General features: G+C 39.7%; 1 protein-coding gene across 1 annotated transcript in view; it reads left to right on the top strand.

The window, feature by feature from the left end:
- Positions 1 to 1,762: 1,762 nt before the first annotated feature.
- nup210 (nucleoporin 210) overlaps positions 1,763 to 23,139 on the top strand; it is a 55,881-nt gene continuing 34,504 nt past the window's right edge. The window contains exons 1-31 of the mRNA XM_046055537.1: positions 1,763 to 2,388; positions 2,617 to 2,756; positions 4,130 to 4,261; positions 6,388 to 6,484; positions 6,757 to 6,907; positions 7,320 to 7,452; positions 7,684 to 7,842; positions 8,079 to 8,147; positions 8,253 to 8,359; positions 8,973 to 9,113; positions 9,270 to 9,407; positions 9,617 to 9,772; positions 10,377 to 10,575; positions 11,456 to 11,601; positions 12,607 to 12,825; positions 13,090 to 13,263; positions 13,710 to 13,902; positions 14,203 to 14,309; positions 14,789 to 14,893; positions 16,240 to 16,341; positions 16,522 to 16,650; positions 16,909 to 17,036; positions 17,113 to 17,248; positions 17,333 to 17,395; positions 17,877 to 18,056; positions 18,148 to 18,228; positions 18,378 to 18,509; positions 18,674 to 18,832; positions 19,145 to 19,236; positions 19,399 to 19,573; positions 21,818 to 21,993. Coding sequence (XP_045911493.1) covers positions 2,228 to 2,388; positions 2,617 to 2,756; positions 4,130 to 4,261; positions 6,388 to 6,484; positions 6,757 to 6,907; positions 7,320 to 7,452; positions 7,684 to 7,842; positions 8,079 to 8,147; positions 8,253 to 8,359; positions 8,973 to 9,113; positions 9,270 to 9,407; positions 9,617 to 9,772; positions 10,377 to 10,575; positions 11,456 to 11,601; positions 12,607 to 12,825; positions 13,090 to 13,263; positions 13,710 to 13,902; positions 14,203 to 14,309; positions 14,789 to 14,893; positions 16,240 to 16,341; positions 16,522 to 16,650; positions 16,909 to 17,036; positions 17,113 to 17,248; positions 17,333 to 17,395; positions 17,877 to 18,056; positions 18,148 to 18,228; positions 18,378 to 18,509; positions 18,674 to 18,832; positions 19,145 to 19,236; positions 19,399 to 19,573; positions 21,818 to 21,993 — 4,280 coding nt within the window. The 5' untranslated portion in view covers positions 1,763 to 2,227. The remainder of the gene's footprint in view (positions 2,389 to 2,616; positions 2,757 to 4,129; positions 4,262 to 6,387; positions 6,485 to 6,756; positions 6,908 to 7,319; positions 7,453 to 7,683; positions 7,843 to 8,078; positions 8,148 to 8,252; positions 8,360 to 8,972; positions 9,114 to 9,269; positions 9,408 to 9,616; positions 9,773 to 10,376; positions 10,576 to 11,455; positions 11,602 to 12,606; positions 12,826 to 13,089; positions 13,264 to 13,709; positions 13,903 to 14,202; positions 14,310 to 14,788; positions 14,894 to 16,239; positions 16,342 to 16,521; positions 16,651 to 16,908; positions 17,037 to 17,112; positions 17,249 to 17,332; positions 17,396 to 17,876; positions 18,057 to 18,147; positions 18,229 to 18,377; positions 18,510 to 18,673; positions 18,833 to 19,144; positions 19,237 to 19,398; positions 19,574 to 21,817; positions 21,994 to 23,139) is intronic.

Here is a 23,139-nt window from a genome sequence, read left to right as displayed (position 1 = left end):
CATCATTGTTCTGAAGAAAGATATGTCATATTAATTCAACCCCAGATAGCTTGAAAAAGTCAAAACACGTTGGAACAGCCATAATTTTAGACCATGTTACCTTTGTAGTGTCAATGCAGAGTATATTATGTGTAGATTACTGCAGTTGCATCTACTGTATGGTCATAAAAGCCAGCCTATTGCACCACAGTACCAGTCAGTGATGGGCTTTCATTGCTAATGCACTCTGACTCAAACAATATGTCACCTTTGGCACAAAACAGCATTATGTAAGACACTTCAAAACCACAGTGTATCTGCTAATCAAGCTGTGTAGCTCTCGGTGTCTAGAAACTTGAAGCACAAACCAGGAGGAGCAGTGCTGTAATAACTTCAAAGCAGATCAGAGGATGGATCAGAAATAATGCAATTGAACTGAGAATGTATAATTAACATTCCGTTAACAATTCATGTGTTAATCCAGGACCAATTTTAATGCCAGACAATGATCTCACACACAAACATACTAAGGTGATTTTTGCTTATGATTTTACACAGCTTTCCACTTCCAAACATGTTGCCATTTAGCTAATTTTCAATCATCATAATTTGAACCACTGTTCTTTTGTTAAATATTACATTGGTTCAACGTGACTGATGACTATTTCACCCATATTTCACATAAGGAACATGTCCCCTGCTTATTGCTGTCATCCATGCCTGGGTGACAAAAGTATACAGGTGCAGCTTTCAGTGACACCTAGGGGTGAAAAGTCTGCATGTTCTTAACTGAATGCATCTGACAGCCAAAACTGGGTGCATCCAAAAGACATAATGCAAGAATGACTGGCAGCCAGGTGTTTATGGTGGTCTGCCTTGTCCTGTTGTTCAAATTAATTTAAAGATTAATATACAACAATATAAAATCAATCAATCTGTACACAAAATGATCCTATTACTTGTGTCAGCCAACTTCTGAATGCCCTCCACGTCACATTCATTCAACATGCAGAGAAATCAGTCTGTTGGCTGAGTGTCAAGGATTAGTCAACCACTTATCAAGTTACCACTAGAGCAAGAATTTACAAATGTATCAGTTTACCTGTGCAAACAATTGTAAGCAATGAATCATAGCTTTGTGAATGAACAAAAACAGTTTTTAATACAGTTAATCCAACTTTACAGTCATTTCCGAGGACATCTTTAACGTTGGTATCATATTGTGGTGTTTCAGGTTTTGTCCACCACTACATACAGGAAATGAGGGGGACAAATTATTACAAAAAATTCTCAATTTACAACAAAACACAAGTACTGGAGTGTTACAGACTACACTGGAGATGAATGTACTGAATGCATTTCTCTGACACAGTGCCAGTAAAGCTTAACATGACACAAAGATGTGCTTTTGGGTTGTATTATATTGTATATGTGTACCTATAAAGTGGTAACTCAGTGACGTTTTTTCAGTGACATATAAAGTTGCAGAACTGGATGTGCCAAAAAGGGATGGAGATGCTGCTTGACAACATCTGGAGCATTGTCATTTCAGTTGATTTTGTCATTTAGTAGTGCACAAACAATTTTGCATTTAATCAAATTACCACAAACCAAACACACTGTGAACACGGGGCTTTCCCCTAAGGATCTGAGGCCTCACGAAGCTGCCCGATTTATGAATCCAGGCTTGCAGTTTCGGATTATTCAATTCAAGTGTTGAAAAAAACAAACTGTCTCTTTAAGAAGGCGCGTCATCACCCCCGTTGCCCACCCTCGTCTATGACGTTTCCCCACTCCCGGCATGCACACTGGAGGTCCAATTATTGCTAATGGCGGGTATTTATACGAAATATGCGTATTTTAAGCTGTCGTTTGCTAACTGTATATATTAATATAAAACTGGGGATTTGAAATTGATAGTCGCCGTGTATTCCGAAGCATATTCGAAGATAAACAAAGGGAAGGACCTGAATTACAGGACTAAAGCTAGAAGAAGACATTAACTGTTATCATCATGTGGCTGCTAACGTTATCTGTTAACGACACAAACTGAAACTGAGTAGGAAGACTTTAGTAGCGATGTTAGCTCACCTAAACGTGTGTCCCAGAGCCACAACTCCAAAACTACTTGCACAAACAGTTCACTTAATGGGAAGGGGGAAGTATTGCTAGTACAGAATATAAGAGTTCATTCATTCGACCGTTGGTTTCATTGCCAAAAAAATCACCGCAATCTCATAAAACGGAAATGGTTCAGTTAAAGTTATCAGTGTTGGTATTGCTATTATTAAAAATCGTGATTCAAGTTAACGGTACCTCGAAACTAAATATTCCCAAAGTGTTGCTACCGCTTGCTAGAAGTACAAAGATTAACTTCACATTGGAAACTACTGAAGGGTGCTACAGATGGTGAGTAGACAAACCTGGAAGTGTCATATTGCATGAGGCATGTAAGGCCACATGGCTAAGTATGCCGCATACACTGAAGTCAGTTCATGGCAATGCGTAAGGGCGGAAAACAGCTAAACCCTTTCTAAATTTGACTTTAATTAATGTTCAATCCAAGTTTATTGTAAAGCTGCAACTATTTCATCATTGTTATTGTGACAAAAAAAATTTCTGGTCATATCCTTCCAGGTCCTCCACCAGACCAGAGGTAGCAAGCATCCAGGCTGTGGACGAAGAGACGAGCAGAGGCTGCTCCCGGAGAGCTGTTCTCCAGGCTCTCTCCACCCAGCCTTCCAGACTGACCAGCATCATTCTGGCTGAAGATGTTGGTAAATAAAATACAACACAAGTAGCTCATTCAAGAATTGTTCCTACGTGAAATTAGTGCATTGTTGGTTCAGTTGTTCATTTTATGAATTCCTTTGGAAGTGTAAATATGAGTCAGAAAAATAGAGCACCATACTGAAGTGTGCTTTGCTAACTGTTTACATTGTTACTTAGAGATAAACAGAAATACTTACAGGCATGCAAATGCAAGGGTCCAATGTAGAAAAGCAAGAAAATCTGAATTATTCTATATTTTCCCCCCAGCTGTGTAAAAACAGCACGGAAATGAGAGAAAATTAAATACCCTGGAAACTGTTGTCCCGGGAAATTATTTTCCTGTTCTGGTTTTTGTATTTTTATTTTGGGCTGCCTGCATTCAGAACAATTTATATAACAAATCTTTAAAAGGTTAAGATGAGAAATGCTCCATGAATTTGTTAGTTACTCAGAACACCCTGGGTCATGTATACGTCACATACATTAGAAAAGGCAACTTGCTTAAGCAACCCAGCGGTTCTTGATAGGTTTAGGATGCTGTTGTTTACTTGGTCTTCAAATCGGTACACTATGTAGGCTATACATGTGAGTATAGAAATATAAGGTGTGATATGTGTTTGTTATACCAACTGAATGTCGTAAGAATCCCCTGAAAAGATTAAAATCTTGAAATTAGCGCCGGAAGCTATTGAAATGGTCACTGTTCAAATTGCTGGTGATATAGAAATATGTCTAGAATGTAAAATGTGCCCTGTTCTCTTTAGAGAAGCACAACTAATAGACATTCTATTGCACAACCCTTTTTTCTTCCTTCTTTGCTGTTGCAAGTTGTATGTCATCTGTTGCCTGTGACACTGTTGGCCAGTCACGGATGAGTGGCAGTTGTGAGCATTTGCATCGTAATCAGGAAAATCAGACACATTTGGCCCTTCCACATACATCCTAATTGTTTCTTTTAAAGTTCAGACCACAGTCACTAATTTTGAATGTGGCCTTACTCGCTCCAGCTGTTTAGGTTTACCAAAACCATAATCAAAAATAATCTATCGCTCATGCAACGGCCCACTTAACAGACAAGAAAAGCCACAACATTTGACTTGATTGATAACTGTAGAGCATTTTGCCAAGAGAGGATGCTTTAGACCTGTCACACTCTTTTACCATTTCCATAACTGTGATAAATTATTTTGTGTTTAAGCAATGAGGTAGATTATGCTTTGTGCCTCCACAAAGAATTCCTGTTCTGCCTTTTTAAATTACTGTTCCTTTAGAACACCAAGCCGTTCATTTCTGAGGTTTTCCTTGTTTGAGTACAATATTGTAGTATTGTACAGTATGTACCATGTATATCATATTTTGTCCTCTCTTCCATTCTCAGTCACAGGACAGGTGCTGCGTTGTGACGCTATTGTCGACATCATCAGTGAGATCCGGATAGTGTCGACCACCAGGGAGTTACATCTTGAGGACTCCCCACTGGCACTCAAAATTCATGCACTGGACTCTGAAGGTGACACATGCTGGCTTATTACAGGATAAAGTAATTGTTTTTATAGGCTAGCGGTGTTATGGATAATATATCCCCATAGACTAATAAAAATAATTAGGGTCTGACCATGAAACCTGCGATGACCCTATTGAAATTGAAGCAATTATTTTTGTGCAAATGAATCGCAAATTTGAAACGTGCTTGAAAACTCACCAAACTTTGCACCAAAGTCAGGCGGGGCGAGAAATTTTGTATTTTAGGGGCATCTACATGCCAGTATTCATGAATATCATAGCACCACATACTGGCAACAGGAAGTGACTACTTTTTTGCTGTGATGAACTTCTCCTAACCGGTTGGGCCACATCCACTTCAGAACTATCTCTGACAACCCTTAAGACATTGATGCTACACTATATTGCCAAAAGTTTTGGGAAGGCTCTCTACAAGGTTTAGGAGTGTGTTTATGGGAATGTTTGACCATTCTTCTAGAATCGCATTTGTAAGGTCAGGCACAGATGTTGGATGTGAAGGCCTGGCTCGCAGTCTCCACTCTAATTCATCTAAGGTGTTCTATTGGGTTGGGATCAGAATTCTGTGCAGGCCCGTCAAGTTCTTCACACCAAACTCGCTCATCCATGTCTTTATGGACCTTGTTTTGTGCACTGGTGCGCATTCATATTGGAACTGGAAGGGGCTATCCCTAAACTGTTTCCAAAGTTGGGAGCATTAAATTGTCAAAATCTCTTGGTATGCTGAAGCATTAACAGTTCCTTTCACTGGAACTAAGGGGTCAAGCCCAATCCCTGAAAAACCACCACACATAATAATCCCCCCTCCACCAAACTTTACACTTGGCACAGTGCAGTGAGGCAAGTACCAGACGGATTGCCAGACTCGTCACACAATCACTCGTGATTCGTAACTCCAGAGAACACGTCTCCACTGCTCTAGTGTCCAGTGGTGGCATGATTTACATCACTGCATCCGACGCTGTGCATTGCACTTGGTGATGTAAGGCTTTGGTGTAGCTGCTCGGCCTTGGAAACCCATTCCATGAAGCTTTCTACGCACTGTTCTTGAGCTAATCCAAAGGTCACACAACGTGTAGAGGTCTGTAGCTATTGAATTCCCAGAAAGTTGGCAACTTCTGCGCACAGTGGCATCAGCATGCTCTGACCCTGCTCTGTGGTGCTTTATGTGGCCTACCACTCTGTGGCTGAGTTTCTGTTGTTTCCTATTGCTTCCACTTTGTTATAATACTACTAACAGTTGACTGTGGAATATTTAGCATTGAGGAAATTTAATGACTTGACTTATTGCACAGGTGGCAACCAATCACAGTACCACGATTGAAATTTTTTTTTTTTTTTTTTTTTTTTTCAAGTTTTCCCTAAAGTTTAATATTCACTGCCATTCTATTTTTGACGGAATCCATGTCAAACGTACTGGGCCATAACATAATTACTGGCTGCTGTTTAGCGCCACATGGGGGACACAGGAAGTGACGTTTAAGTCATCTATGCAGCGTCCCAAGTGCCCGTTAATTCGGAGCAGCGGCAGAGCTGCAGGCGAGGACGCGTCTGCGCGTGCTGCTTGCAAATTTTATTTACATCAATACTATGCCATACTATATTGTGCTTCTCTAAAGACAGAGTGATGTCTAAGCTGACTCTAGGCAGTGTTTTCTTTCACCTCAGGCTGGTACTGTGAGGTGGCTTGTTTGTTCTGTTTGGCTGGTTCCATTTAGGGCAGACACACTTAGTTTAATGAGCTGTAGCTACAGCCTGATTCTTTCTGATGATGGCTGTAGGGCCTGGTGTTTTGTCTTTCTTTGCTTTTGTTTTCAAAGCAAAGAAAGCTTTTTGGAGTCCTCAGATGGAGTAGATTGCACAATGATAGAAAGTATCCTGTAATGAAACGACTGTTGGTTTTGTTTGAGCTAATTAGATTGCCAGGAGCTTTCAAAAAATTGAGCTCTGTGTCCATTATACTTTCAAGTATAACTCAGTCTGATAAGACAAAGGTCTATGCAAATATTCTCTGTTCCTCACTATATCTCAAATACCCATTAATGAATAAACCCATATTTAGAGTTTGTAAAGTCTTTAAAGAAATAGGGTTTGACTATTGTCCTTATGTTGCAGGAAACACCTTCAGCACCCTTGCAGGTCTAGTGTTTGATTGGACCCTAGTGAAAGACGTAGATGTGAATGGATTCTCTGACTCTTACAATTCGTTAAGGTAGGCTTCCCTGTGTGAATACACCACTCAAACTCCACTGAGCAGTCTTTTAAAATTTTTAATTTAGAATGTCTGATAGCTAACCAAAAGTAGACACAATTGTCAACCTGCCTCTGATAAAGTGATACTGTTGCGTAGCCAAAAGAGTGTAATGTTTTTATTTTACTTCTTGATTCCTCTTCCTTTGAAAATTAATAATTTTTTAGGTCAGATGCAAGGGACCATACTGAGTTGAGTCTCAGATGTGTTTCTGTTTCTTTACTCTCCTTAAGGGTTCTTAAATTCTCTGAGTCTACATACACACCCCATGGATATATATCTGAAATGGAGCGTGTTGGGAAACAGGGCGATATTATTTTGGTGTCAGGACTGAAAACAGGACATGCTAAACTGAAGGCTAAAATACAAGAGCCATTATATAAGGTAAGCTGTTAAGTGGTACAAAAGATGAATTTCTTGGCCTAGACGCCAGCACAAAATTTTAATATTCCACTTTATTGTTAGTTTCGTAGATCTCCTCAGGTTTTTTTTGTTGCAGTATTTGATATAGAATCTCCTGAGATGCAGATATCATAAATAGTAATCACTTCTTCCTGCCTTTTATAAGTGATGTCACAGCAGTAGTGACAGTTATAGTGTATATCTGTTGTAGGAACTTTATTTTTAGTACAAATATATACAATAATTAATAAAATATTAAAAAAGCATTCATGTGCACTGTAAATTGGTTTGATTTTTATCTTATTTTTGAACACAGTAACCCATTTTTTTTCAAGTTTGTTAAGGCGGGAAGCTTACACTGTTTTGTTCCGTAACTATGGTAACTGTGCCACAGGATGTGGGTGCAGCAGAGGTGAGACTTCTGATTTTAGAGAACATCCTGCTGATTCCTGCACATGATGTCTACTTGCTGGCGGGAACTTCCATCCGATACAAAGTCCTGAAGATAAGACAGGGCACAATCACAGGTCCATTATTTTAGTTTTACTTTAGTTACTGTACTGTTTATGAAGCTGTATTTTGCAAACTCACAGCTCATAATGTTCAAGCATCAGTTTGATATCTAAAAATGTGAATTAAAAATGTGGTTTAGTCATTGAAGTCACTGAGCAGCTGTGCAATATTTCCCCCGAGTTTCAAATCTGTCTAGTTCAGAAATGCCAGCCTTAAACTAATTTATCTGTGTTGTTTCTGTCCAGAGCTCTCTATGCCTTGTGATCAGTATGAACTGCACCTTCAGAACAGTGTTGTTGGCCCTAATGGCAACCAAGGTGTTGCTGTGGCCAGTCTGGATCAAAGCACCTCCAAAGTTACGGCAGTTCAACTGGGACACATCAACGTGGTGCTGGATCATAAGAGTATCCTTTTGACAAATCGTACTTGCACTCTGTAGAAGTCATTGTAATGTTGTGTACTTTGCCTTAACATCAGCATGACTGGTGTTTTTACACCAAAGTTAGTTTTCTATCTGTGAGGAGTCTGATTTAAAATACTAACTAGTTATTGTGCATTTAACAAAAATTAGGCAAGTAAGTTTAGAGCTGTTCTTGTATATGTGTGCCTTGCATACTTTTCCTTAGTAACATCTACTTAGGCCTTCGAATGCAAGGAGTGTCTCACCTACCCAACAGCACACTGTATGTGGTTGAACCAGGCTACCTAGGTCTGTCTCTTGTTCTAACAATTTAAACATGATGAGAAATGTTTCACAGTCTCTCCATACTTAAAAGATGTAGCTAACCTCCTGTTTTCTCTGTAATTTGTTTAGGTTTTAAAATCCATCCAGGGGACAGCTGGGTTCTTGAAACAGGCAGAGTTTATGATATCCTCATTGAAGTATTTGATAAATCCGGCAGAAAAATATACCTCTCTGATGTAAGTATGCTTCATTAAAGTCACTATGATCATTTGTGTGTATCCGTGTGCGAATGCTGAATATATCACTGGAGCATGAGACAGTAATTGGGAAAGTCCGAAAGGTATTCTTCTAAAATAAATTCTGTGACCAGCATTGTGGTGTTGTAACTGTCGATTAAAATCAGATAGTTCACATTTCATCAGTAGTAAAGAACACAGCCTCTGCTGTAGTTATATAAGCAGTCTAAACTGTTTTTCTTGCTTGTTTTTATTAGAGGTGATATCGGGCCTGCGTTCCAATAATTGGAATAGGATATTCCTAGTTCATGTATAATGGAAAACTGAAAACCAAACCTTGGTCATCTTTAATCAGCTGCAGTCTGAAAGGCATCTGAGAGACAAGAGATTTAGTGCACATTGAGCCTTTCTTCGCTAGCCTGTGAGTTTTATTAGCCAATATTTCAATCCGGTTATGAGACAATGGTCATCATTAAAGTATGAACAAATCAAGATCTTGACAACATTAAAAAATGACCTCAGAGTCTGTAAAAGTTTTAAACCAGGCGTCTTTCCAGAGGCATACAAAGGCAGAGGTTTAAAAATCTGCGTGTGGTTTATTTTGATTTTGCAGAATGTCCGTATTGGCACTGGCTTCCCTGCGGAGTACTTTGAACTCCTGGAGTCTTCTCAGAATGGATCATATCATCGCGTCAAGGCGCTCCAAGAAGGCCTAACTCTCATTGATGCTACTCTAAAAGCTGTCGTGGATGAAGTGAGTTTAATTGTTTAATTGATATATTATTGCAACTGTGACTCGTAGCAGCCTGTGTTTCAGCTGGATCATCATTATTGCATTAACCTTGGACCCCTTTTTTCCACTTGAGAAAAGAGAGCTTGAACATTTCCTGTGTCCTCTGTTCTCTTTCAGACTGGAAGGGTCCACACACTCGCCAACCCAGTCCACAATGAACAGGATGTAGAAATATATAACCCTATAGTGCTTAGTCCCAGTATTCTCACATTTCCATGGCAGCCCAAGGTTGGAGCTTATCAGTACACAATAAAGGTAATTATTCCTTTTCAGAATACATACAGACTTGGTGCTTGAATGGCTTTTAATCTGTCACAAGTGTCGTGCATGTGACACCTTTTGTATGAGACAGACTTTGTTGCAATTACTCTTATTCATACTTTACCATAACACCCATGTTTTTGGCACTGAGTGGTGTCATTCTGGTGCACATAATGACTCCTATTTTCTGGTGCTTGTGACAGGCGACAGGAGGGAGTGGAAATTTCAGCTGGTCTTCCTCCAATACAGCTGTCGCCACAGTGACTGTGAAAGGAGTGATGACAACAGTCAGTGACATTGGCCTCAGTGTAGTTTATGCTCACGATCTACGCAACCCACTACACTTTGGCCAGATGAAGGTACGTTGACCTGGAAAACTTAGTTATGGCACAAATTCTAATCCTGATTGCTTTGATTACTAATTGTATCCCTTTTTATAGTCAGGATGATTATTAATTGCACTTTAGCACCTTAGCTTAACATACTGTTTCCTTTTTACAGAATCTTTCATTTTTTTTTTCTTTTCAAAATGGTACCGACTTGTTTGGCATCATTGGGTTTTACATGTATTGTAAAATATATTAATCACCTTTTTGTAACTGAAAACAGTTTCAATATTTTATTTGGGAGAGCTTGAACAACTCTCCAAGTTTGGACTTTGGATTTTATTTCACTTTGTTGCTGTATATAAGTCAGGATTGGTTCTGCTTTCATTTTTATTAATCATATCAAATGGAAGTATTTCATATATGTGAGGAGGTCAGATAACGACAGATAGTGGATCATTTACAAAGTGTGTTATTATTCATGAAAACATAAAATTGTGATGTATAGGCCTAATAATCTAACTTAAATGTGTAGCCGTAAAAATAAATCGCAGTCATAGTTTGAATCTCCCCATTTTACTATCACTCCCAGCCTTCAATCACTCTTTTATACCTCTTTGATCCTGTTCTCCCCCAGGTGTATGTTGTGGAGCCCGTGGCCATGGACTTTGCTCCTTGCCCAGTAGAGGCCAGGGTGGGCCTGGTTCTGGATCTGCCCCTCCGGATTTTAGGTCTGCTGGAGGAAGTGGAGAAAGAGCGGGTCATGTTAAGCGACTGCTCCCACTTTGACCTGCAGGTTGAAGAGGAGAACCACGGCGTCTTCCAGCTACTACAGGGTGAGTCTGTGTGATCTGACCCGATCATATTTTGTGATGCAACAAATGTTCCAAAAAATAAAATGAACACACACATCCTGTTGTGTAGCAGCTGGTTTACTCATCACATATTGATCATGACTCATTGCTCATGGACTCCAGGTTGAATGGCATTCAGTTAAGGGCACTAACCAGTGGATGCTCATTCACACGCATTCACTGATCACTCTGTTTTGTGTTTTTCAAGAACCCGAAGCAGGCATGAAAGTGTATTGAGGGTATGGTTTATTTAGTGAACATACATGTGGGGCTAATATGAGGATGGTAATTATGTTGCTCACTTTCTTTAATGAAAATGTGTTGTCTGCTTACTGATGTACAGTCCAGTGTGCCATGTAGGAGGGGCACCCCTTGTGTTCATTGTGGTTGTTGCAGTAATAACTAATAAATCTGTACAAATTCCCGTCAAAGCACTAGTGCAGGAAACTTTAAAATGTGAAATATGAGTACCAGAATATATTTTTTGACAAATCGTATTAGTCTGCCACCAAATAAATTCACTGCGAAACACGTAGCCTGTACTTGACAAACAGTATGGCACAATCCTATCTAACACTGAAGCATTTTACATTTTTTATGGCTTTCAGATATTCATTACAACATTTATCTCTTTGAAAGTTCCTCTTTTAGTAAGATGTACGGTCTTTAATTTCAGAATCTTGCATTATTAATCAGAAGAGTGGACTGGGACAAAAACAAGCAAGACCACTGTACTCGCGTTGGGGGAGATAAGAGATAAATGAGTACACCTGTGTGAACAATTGTGGTTATTTGTACATTGTCATATTGCAATTCTCTCAAACTCTTTGGCTTCCTCCAACACTTCTTTGTCCTGATCCAGGGAGGATGGCTCCAGGCCAGGACCACTGCAGTGGGGTGAGAGCCAAAGCCCTGGCCCCTGGGTACACCATGCTAACTGTCAGCTACACCCACGGCAACGTTCACCTCAGTGCCAAGATCACCATTGCTGCCTATCTTCCTCTCAGAGTGAGTCCAACGGTTTTGTTGTTCTAGGACCTTGCTTATCATGAACTTTGAGATGTATAATTTTGCCCTGTTAGTGGATACTTCTCAAGGCCTCAGGTTAATTTTTAGTGATTTATTTAATAGAAAACTTAGTGTTAACATTTTCTTTTTGAATGCTATAAGGTTTCTGCAGGGTGTAGTAATCTTGAACTTTACCTTTGTTTTGATTTGCTTAATTTTTTTTCAGCTCACCACAAATCACCATTTAGCTAGGAAACAAAGTCACTCATGCGGGCATGTGCACATTCATACACACAGTCTTGCAGTCATGGCAGAAATGCGATGATGAGCAAGTGTTAAAATGTTGTCCTGGGTTTCCTCTCTGCATTTTAATTATGCATTATACACTTGCTACACTGTTTTTCTGCGCCTGAGCTCTAGTACTGCACAGGAATGAAATTTCTTCATTCATCCAAGCTGTTGTAACTGTAGATGTACTGAATTTAACAGCATCATACATATTATGATGAGGTAACCAAATCTCTCAACTAAAATATTTTGTCATTCATGAACCACTGATAGCTATGGCTGTCTTTCATGTTACATTCAGGTTTTCAGTACAGTAACATGCTTGTTTGATGCACCACTTTTGAAGTTATGTATATTTAATCATGGGATTGAGTAGTATTCTTGAAAATATTGCAGACATGTTTGTGATGTTTTTTCACTTCTTTTGCCCTGGCAGCTAAAGATTGACCCAATTTTCTTTCTTACTGTGAAATACTGTGTATTTCAGCTTAGCATTTCTCCAGCTTAAGCTTAAGTGCCACTTAACACTAGGGCCCAGGCTTGTAAATAAATATCTGCTTTTACTTTTAAATTGCATTCTCTTTAGTTTTTTCTATGTTCTGTGTTATTACATCTTGGTCCCCTTGTTGACATTTGTAAAAGAATTTCTTCCTCAAAGCATCCAGCTGTAACTCTATGAACTTCTAGATTTCATAATAAATTGATGTTATTTGGCAGGCGATTGACCCCGTATCTGTGGCCGTGGTAACCCTGGGATCCTCCAAAGACATGTTGTTTGACGGCGGGCCACGACCTTGGGTTTTAGAGCCCTCAAAGTTCTTCTGCAACTTGAGAGCTGAGGATGAGGCCAGTGTGAGCCTTACTCTGACCAGTCCCTCATCTCACAACTACAATCAGCACTGGGTCAGAGCAACCTGCAGGGCCCTGGGAGAACAGGTGGGAACTACTGAAATCATGCTGTTTCTCTTTACTATTCATACCAGCAACTATAGAACTGTGGTTATATTTCCTCACATTTTTTTTTCTTGTACTTATATAGAATAAAAACAATAGCTTGAAATCCAAGCTTTATAATTACCTACATTCATATTACCACAGGCGTGTCGTCACCGTAGTACTATGATGGCTCAGAATGGTTAAACATACAACTGTAGTATTTTATCATCAACGTTAACTGAGTTGTCATTATGTTTTTTTCAGGTGCTGGAGGTGATGGTGGGAAACAAGCCCAGTGTGACCAATCCTTATCCTGCTGTGGAGCCGGCAGTCGTCAAGTTTGTATGTGCCCCTCCGTCTCGCTTCACCTTGGTCCCAGTGTATACCAGCCCACAGCTGGACCTGACCTGCCCACTGCTGCAGCAGAACAAACAAGTGGTATGTATGTCAGTGTTTCCCATACGTTCATTTATTTGTGGCGGGTCTGCCACAATATCAACGCTGACTGCCACAGATAGATTTTTCGACTTTTTAAAAAAAATGTTTTACTAGGCCTATTTGAAATCGTATTTGAATGCAATGCGCCATAGCGCATTAGCGCAGCACATCCTCACCCGTCTTTCTCTCTCTTGCTCTCCCTGGTGAACATAGCTGCACAAATCTGTCCAACACAGCGCTATCAATGTCGGTGACCCAGCTTAAAAAAAGTTATTAGCAAGCATGTAAGGAGCCTAGCTAATAAGGAGAGCTAAGTTATAGTCAGAATACACCTGGGTTTTCGAGGCTAGCACGCTGTATATAGCTGGTAGTCAATGTCGACTGCACGCGTACCTACAATATTTTTTCATAAAATGAATTGATCAATACTTTGTTTTTTTTTTTAGGTACCTGTTTCAAATTACCGAAACCCCATTTTGGACATGGCTGCTTTTGATCAACAAGGAAGGAAGTTTGACAACTTCAGCTCTCTGAGCATGCTGTGGGAATCAACCATGGTGTCAGTGGCCAGTATTGAACCTTCCTTGCCCATGGAGCTTCTACTGTTCGAGGAAGGCAACAAACAGATGAAACTTCACGGTAAAACATTGTGACTCTTTTTTGTGTGTGTGTTTTTAAGAGAGTGGGTTGTCGGCTTAACTTTACCCTTTGTTTAGATATTTGGAAAGTAATGAGGTAAAAGCAGGAGAGAACGCTCTGGCAGGATTTAATGCAGACAGGGAATTGTCCATTCACCTATCGCTGGGAATACATTTTTTATTGTCTTTTTACTGTCTGTTTCTATAGATTAGTGATGACAAATACTTTGGATTGGTGTTTGCATAATTACTGTTTTGATTCTGTTTTATTTTTTTTATTTTTTTTTGTTAAATGTGGCAGGACGTCGGACAGTTCTTGTCCATCATCAGACAGGCATTGCAGCCATCACAGTTACAGCTCTGGAGTACCAGGCTTCACATCTCACAGCAGCCAACGTTCCCAGTCCAGTAAGTGAAAACAGTAGCTCAACCACTGTAACGTCAAAAAACTGTTTTTCACTTCCTCTTTAAAAGCGGAAGCAACTGAACATAATTACATAAAAATATCAGTTACAGGTTACAGGCTTTTGATCTGTGAACATTTTGTTCCCAGTCATGAAGTTTTTTGAGAGGAATGAAGATTTGACTGTGATGGAAATGTTGACCATTTAAATAATTTTTGTTGTTGGACTTGGTGTGCAGGTTATAATTTTTTTTATTGATGCTGTTTAACAATAAACTTGCACTTACATGCGATAAGTAAGATTCTTCTATTGTTCATCTGTTCCAGCTTCAACTTGCTTCCTACTTTCAGTAATACACCCAGTTTTGCCTTCATAATCTGACATTACTGTACATTATACAGCATACTGTATTTGATGTTGTTTTTTTTTTTTTTGTAACCATCACCCTAATTCTTTTCTAACTCTTATTCTTCTTATGGACAGTTTGACCCCTTGACCCCTGTCTCAGCCACACTGGAGCTCCTGTTGGTTGAAGATGTGAAAGTTTCCCCTGACACAGTGACCATATACAACCACCCTGATGTGCAGGTAAGGGGCAGATTTATTAGTACTGTGGCCTCACTACATATCACTGGGTTACCTCTTTACCCAGAATACTGACAGACACACTAGCTTTTCATGGCTTTTTTCTGAAGTAAAATAGCATTAGATATTTCTGGGGCTGGGGTGATTTGTCGACATAGTTGACATAATCGATTATGTAAATATTTCGACTCGCATTACATGTGTCGAAGCGTAGCTGCATCCGGTGTTAGTGGGATTCCCAGACAAGCTCCAGCTACAAGATTGCGCCTTTGACCGGCTAAAGTTTGGTAGTATTTTAGGACAGACACTCAACAATGTGGTGCTCGCTCCGTGAGCTTCTCTCTTTTTATATACAGTCTATGATTTCACACGTGAAGCGAAAGTTTCGTGGAGCACTAGCGGCAGCTAGTTTCTGTCTCCACACGAGCATGGCACATTATCAGCATGATCACACATAGTCCGTTAAAATGCATTTTCCAAGTATTTCTTCATCACCTTCATGTTAAAAGTAATTTCTGCCCGCTGTTGTCATGGTAATGTAAGGTTAGACTGTGTGTCATCTAATGTTCGGCCGTTTCATATTTTCTGTTTCTGAGAAAACGGCTGAATCAACATTACAATCTGTGACTTGTTGTATGTAATGGTTATCATACTGCATATTACTCAATATTGAAATGCATCCATGTCAGAAACATTTAAAGTAAAGTAGTCTAATTAATGTCTGTTCACAACACATCAGTGACGTGGAAATTTGATTCATTTTAAGATATGCTACTATTGTCGTTATTCTAATGTGCTTCATCAGGATGATTGAATAAAATATTGATTTAGTGATTAGACATGTTTTTGATATTTATATTGGATAAATTAATATGTTAATCGACTAATAGGCAAATATTTTTCTTTAGAATACACAAAATTAGTCATTAAATTAATCGACAAATATAATCGTTATGTACAGCCCTAGATATTTCATCATTAAGGATATTATTTAGTAGTTTTACCATGCAGAACAGAAAATGGAAATAAAGTTAATCACACTATTAACAATTGAATGAATTTAAAAGTTAATAATCATTGCTCCATTACACAGTGGAAAATTAATATCCCTTGACCTCCCTCAGTGGGCCTCCCTCTCCTAATCCTGTGTGATATAGGAGCAGTGTTTGGCAGGTGTGGGGGTTAAGTAACAGCTAGTGACCTGTGCAAGAGGATTTTAAAGAGTGATTACAGTCAGAGCCCCCCTTTGATGTCACATGCAAGGCCAGCTGGCTGTCAGAAAAACACAAGTGAACTGTGAATGAATTTTTAGCACTGTTACAAGGCACTGATTTAATTTTATTTTTCAGGCAAGCTTGGCCCTGCGAGAAGGTTCCGGTTATTTTTTTGTCAATACCAGTGTTAAAGGAATAGTGGACGTGGTATTTCAGGAGGCCCAGGGAACTGCTCAGGTAAGGAGGAACATCTGAACTGTATGTGGTGGGATTGGTTCAGGAGAATACACAATAGTCCTATTGAACAACATACTATGTAATTTCCAAGAAAGAAATCCATACTGCTCAAAAATACTCCATTGAATGCAGAGATTTGAGAATTTGATAATATCACTTTGATTTGCTGTGTGTGCTCAGGTTTCTCCCATCCACCCAGGGGAGGTGAAGGTCATGGTCCATGACCTTTGTTTAGCATTTCCAGCACCTGCCAAGGCCACCGTATATGTTTCTGACATCCTGGAAGTTTATGTGCGAGTGGTTGACAAGGTCAGTTTCCGGCCCCATAATCCCTCATTTTGGAGGGACCAGACACTACTTGACTAGATGATCCCTATTATCGGTACCACACATTCCTGAAATGCCCCAATGATGTCTGAGCACCATACATGGTTGTCATCTTCTAGCATTACTTTCCCAATTTTTATGAAAGTCACCCTGTCCTGAATTAGCATCATTAGGATTGCCCTGCCTGTGAACTGAAGTGATTATTTCCCTAATGATGGATGTCATTCATCTGTATTACAGGTGGAGATTGGCAAGTCTGTGAGAGCCTATGTCAGAGTCTTGGATGATAATAAGAAGCCCTTCCCAGCCAGCTATTTCCATTTCATGAATCTTAAACTCAAGGCAGCTTCTGCGATAGTCTCTCTAAAGTAAGTAATGTGAAGTTGAGGATTTAGAACTGGCAAGGCTTCATCTAAATTTCGACATGTCGTTTTGTTTTTGCAGATCATTAGTGGAATCCACAGAAAATGATACAGCTGTTTTCCTGGTGAAAGGGGTTTCAATTGGTCAGACCACTCTCTCAGCTGTTGTTGTGGATAAAAATGGGAGAAAAATTGCATCCGCACCTCAGCAAATTGAGGTATAATTTTGTTGGATTTCTAAAATGTCAAATTTTGGCTCTTGCATATGTTGCACATCTTGTAACTTTTCCTTTAACTTCTAGGTATTTCCACCATTCAAACTCATCCCAAGGAAAATGACTTTGTTAATTGGAGCAATGATGCAGGTATGTATAATATTGATGCTTAGGCTTTGTATGGAAACAGCTGGCCTCAGTTCATCTTGCCAGAAGAGTTCATCTGGTCCTCAGTTTATCTTCCAAAAAAGCCCTCTGCCAGGACTCTTCTGAAAGATGACGTTAGCCTAATTGCTTTTGGTTTAAACATCCAGCTCGCCTTTCATTTGCCTCAACTCGTGCTTTAATTAGAAAGCATTTACCATCTATCCAAGTGGCCTCCTAATTGCTTAACATCAAACTTCGTAATACACATGCACTGCACATTATTTGTGTTGGATCTCCATTTTTCTAATCTTGATTAGTTTAGTACACAAAGGATAATAGCTTTCAGCAAATTATTATCAGGCATTGCACTGATGAAAGCTATTGAAGAAACTGTCACTGTTGTCAAGATCAATCATGCAAGAGTGATACTCAGTTCTCTTTTGCTCTCATTCAAACTACCCATCCCTTTTTCATTCATTTATAGATCACATCTGAGGGTGGCCCTCAGCCTCAGTCCAATATCCTTTTCTCTATTTCTAATGAGAAGATAGCTTCTGTTAATGGCATGGGCCATGTCAGAGGTGGTACCATTGGTAATGTCACTGTGGCTGGACTAGTCCAAGCTGTTGATGCAGAGACTGGCAAGCTAATCGTTGTGTCTCAGGTAAATATATATATATATATATATAGATGATGTGGACTAGTGTATGTCTAACTTAGATTTTATAAATGAAAAGCTTATTTTGTAATTGCAGGATCAAGTAGAAGTTGAGGTGGTGCAATTGACGGCCATTCGAATCAGGGCACCTATCACAAGAATGAAGACAGGAGCACAGGTAAGAACTACAATATAAAAACTGCCTTAAGTCTAAGAATCCCTGCTTAAAATAGCACTGCAATTAACTCGAAATAAATTCATTGATCACTTTCTGTGGGCAATATTGTACTCACCGATTGACTTCATTCATCTTCTTTCCTTTTCTAGATGCCTGTATATGTGATGGGTCTGACCAATAGTCAAACACCCTTCTCCTTTGGCAATGCTGTACCTGGCCTCACCTTCCACTGGTCCACCACCAAGAGAGACATCCTGGATGTCCAGCCAAGACACATTGAGGTACCCTTCACTCAGGATTTTCCATCTTGCATTTGATATCACATGCAGTTTCTGCCACTGAACTGTTTCTATTTTTAGCTCCTGTTGTCTCTCTCTCTATCAGATGTGCTCTCCCTGAATTATAGTATTTTTGCCATTCTCATAATGGCGCCTGTCTCCTTTAGGCTAACGTGGAGCTCCAGTCTGCGCACAACTTTGGCATGAGGGTAACTGGAAGAACGAGAGGGAGGACAGGGCTGAACGTGGTGCTCAAAGTTACTGACTCCAAGGCTGGACAACTATTGGGGAATCTGCATGAGCTAAGAGATGAGATACAGATACAGGTACACTACAGCACTGTGGCTTAAACTCACAAACACCTAGGGGAAAAAGCACTGCTGTAAACAGCGTATCTGCATGTCCTGAGCACCAGTATTATAAATACGGTATATTCAGTAGGGCTGAGCAGCTGAAGTTGCTGAGCTTTGGAATATCTGAAGTTGTTAACTTTGTGAAGTGATAAGACTGCAGATTAGTTGGAGCTGAATCCATCCAGCTTCAAACTGCATTAAACTATGACATGTCACTAGTGCCGACGCATCAAAGAATGATTAAAGCCCTCTAATAATTGGTTTCAACATTTTACTTTGATCAAGGTCTATGACAAACTACACATGCTTAATCCTGAAGTGGAGGCTGGAGAGTTAATGATGGCTCCAAACTCAGCCCTCAAACTCCAAACTAACAGGTGAGTTACAAGTGCCTGCACAGTGGTTTCTGTCTATTCTAAAACCATGTGCGCAGACACGTGTGAATTTCTCCAACAACTTTCATTGCACAATGCAAAATGACAGAAACGTGTAGAGAACTCAGATCAACTTGCGATTGTGTTTCTCTCTCTATCTAATAGGGATGGTGTGGGTACACTCTCTTACCGGATGCTGGATTGCCCTGACCAGGTTGTTATCGCTCAAGTGGATGATAAGGGCTTCCTCTTCTCTGGTTCTCTCACTGGCATCTCCTCTCTGCTGATCACTTCACAAGAGACCTTTGGTGTCAATCAAACTCTCATCCTTGCTTTGAAGGTCAGTTTGAGAGCCATTTCATGAAAGGTGTTTCATATCATTTTCAGATAAGGTTTTGATGCACATTAACACTGAAATCCATCTCAAATATCGCTTGTTTGTAGTTATCATATAAGCTGTTTATGCTAGTTTGCTGAACCTTTTTTATGTTTCAGATCACCCATTAATTAATATGTATTAAACACTAAATCATGATACAGCAGTTTGTGATTTGCTCTGCAGAGCTAAAGAATTGTGCCTCCCAAAGGGTAGATGTTTGTGGTTACTTCAAGCAGCTTGTCTTAATATATAATGGTGTATACATACAATGCAAATTAAATCCTTGCGAGGCTTTCCTTGCGGGGGTTTTATCGCTGGACAACTGCCAAGTGTTCACACACAACACGATAAGGCGAATGAACACAACCTGCGATTACTGCAGCTGAATGAACCTAAAGTAAATATTTTACTGTGATTTATTTGCAATAACTGGATCAAACTCACAATCGAAATTATTTCAATATGTCGAGAGAGAGAGAGATGTGTATGTGTGTGAGAGAGATAGATAGATATCTATCTATATACACACACACACACACACACACACACACACACACACACACACACACACACACACACACGTATGTGTGTATATATGCGCACGCTTTGTCAGGTCTGTCAGTAGGACAACAACTTATTAAATGTTTGTTTTCTGAATGGAGTTTGGATGGATCAGGGCTATGCTATGCTAACTTGTTTACAGTAAAGTACAATGATAGCCGGACACACATTTTCTGAACTCACCAGGTAGTTCAACTTCCTCGCTTTCTTTTCTCCAAGCAATGTCTAGTATTATCTGGTTTTTTTTATATAAATATGAAGTAGTAGTCCCACAGAACTCTGGGTGCCCACCGACGCTAACAACACATGGAACCGGAAATACACGGAAGCTTTATGCTGAGAAGCTCGAGTGAAGATAAATCAACGTTGTAATCCCAAAAACTAAAGTAAAAATCTAATGTAATAAAAGCAGTTAACTCTGAGCTCCTCCTGCTGTTAAATGGTTTAGTTGTCAGAGCTGAATCCAGACCGACTATGGGTGTGCTACCGGCTCTTTCTTCTACACTTCCCCGTAGTTTAGCAGTTCTCCGTCGGCCACTGCAACGCTCTGAACCAGTCAGTGACGTCTGGACAATCTTACCGCAGATGGGCTTTCGCAACATGGCGTCATGCGAATTTCTCGATCAAGTTGAAAAATTTGAACTTGAGTGAACCAGTGATTGTTGCAACAAACGCATCTTCCGCACCACCCAGAGCGAATTTGCACGAATTCGCATCTTTGCATTGACTTTGTATGTTAACAAGGCGTGCGAAACACTGGATTCGCATTCGGTCTGAACACACCATAAGACATTCACATCTACTGTACATCTAGGCTATTTTTTTTTGTTTTTCAGTTTGGTTTCACATAGAAAGTGCATAGCTATAAAGGAAAAAATATGTTTTTCCGTTTGCATTCTGCCCCTAAATCTTACAGTATTTCAGTGTGAGGCCCTAGCAAGAATACAAAAGGGACATTCTGATATCATACATTTTTATATAGCATTTTAAAAATGTTGTCAATGTATCATTCTGAACCAGTCAGTCCTTCCAGGATTTCCCGATGTCGCAACTATTAACACAAATTCAACAATCCCTGTGCATTAGGCGCAACTTTCAATTTTGACTTATCACCTCAACTTTTCAGCCAATTTGACCCATCATTGCCGTTTCCTGCAAAATGATGTCATTCGTCAGCTTGTCACTTCCTTGTTTACAAGACGTAGCAGACATGTGATACCAGCGTCTCACATTTGCCGACAAAAAAAATAACAGCTAAGGAACGTGAAAAACAGTATCTAGATATTCTTCACCAAAGCAGGGGTAAATTGTTTTGCTAAAGGTGCACTATTGTGGTCGAACATAAAAGAAATCGTCTATTGACAAACACATTGCCACCGCAAAACATGCTTGGAGGATAACAGAAACGCATAGAGGACGTCCGACGAGACAAATCGCTTTGACACAGGCCATTGTTAAAATATGCATGGTTAGGGTTAGCCCCGCGAAATCCTGAAGGGGCTGTTTAATGATTCAACCATAATTCTAAAGTTAAAAAAATCCCGTTTACTTTTGCAGTTTTCACTTATGACTATTAAATGACCATTAACATTGTCCCTGCTTTTACTAAGTGCACAAATGGTTGTTTTTCCTTTCATCCCTCAGGTGGTGCCTGTGTCCTACGTACGTTTCAGTACCAGTCCAGTGCTCTACACGCACACCAGAGAGAGACTGAAGGCCTTCCCTCTGGGCACAGTGCTCACCTTCACTGTCCACTTTCATGCCAGTACTGGAGAGGCCCTACACAGCTCCAACTCCCACCTTAAGTTTTCCACAAACAGGTATCACCACAAAATATATAGGCCTTTTAACACTTCTCATTATGTTTCAGGAGTTGCAGTCACTGACATAATTCATGCATTCTTAAACAGTGTGACTCAATGAGTGAAACATAACTTCTAGACAAGCAGAGGAAGGAGGAGGATATGTTTTTCAGTTTGCTTTGTGCCCCAAGGTTGAAAAGCTATTATCCTGCTGTCCTGGGCTATATATATTTATATAGAGAGAGTGAGTACCAAGGTCTCTCTTTGAGTGGTCTGTTCGTGCAACCTCGCCCAGCCTTGCGTGACCTATTGTCTCTCCGTATTTCAAATTCTACTGGACAAGTCATGTCAACCCACAAACCTCTCCCCCTCTACCAGCTAAACAGAAAATATTTTTTTTATTTGGACACCATTTATCCGTCATTGTTCTGTACGTTATAATGTAAAAATGGCAAACAACGATTCAACGCAATATTGATTTTATTCATTTATTTTAAATATATATATATTTGACATGGTGTAATTTTATGATATTGATCAACCCAAGATAAATCCACAACACTAACAATATTTTCTATACTTAGCCAGTGCAATGATACGCCATACGATTCCTCTCTGTTCAGACTGTGTGTGTTAATATCTGTTATCTAATACAGTACAACCAGAGTAGTTGAGGTCATGTCAGGGTTTAGTGGCAGGCTGTGCATATGCACAGAGTTCACAACATTAATTTAGTGGGCTGTTCCTTCAACCTCATTTCAGATGACGACGTTTCCATCTGGATGAGTGAGCTAAATTAATGGCAGTGTCGGGCAGGGAGGGGCATTGCTGCTCTCCTGAGGGACTCCCTTATCTGTCTGCACAATAAATTGATTGTGTTAACTTGTTCTCCAGGTGCCGACAGAGAATTTTAGGGGGAAAGTATCAAATCGGAGTGGTAAAAGGGGTTGGCCTATGATTAGATCCTGCTGAGTCTCCAAGGAGCTAATTGGATTTTTTTTTTATTACAGCAGGAAAACAAAATGTTGTTTTCTCAAAACTCTTCTCAATAGCTTGTTTTTTTTTTTTTCTAATAGGATTGGCCCAAATTTTACCCAATACAAGTCCTCTGGTAACAAAGACAATGCCATTTATGTTTACAAATTAGTTTATTGGAATGAAGGA

The sequence above is a fragment of the Micropterus dolomieu genome, linkage group LG08 (genome assembly GCF_021292245.1).
Source record: "Micropterus dolomieu isolate WLL.071019.BEF.003 ecotype Adirondacks linkage group LG08, ASM2129224v1, whole genome shotgun sequence".
Lineage (NCBI taxonomy): Eukaryota > Metazoa > Chordata > Actinopteri > Centrarchiformes > Centrarchidae > Micropterus > Micropterus dolomieu.
Note: the sequence above shows the minus strand (reverse complement) of the source record. Positions and strands in the feature narration are given on the sequence as shown.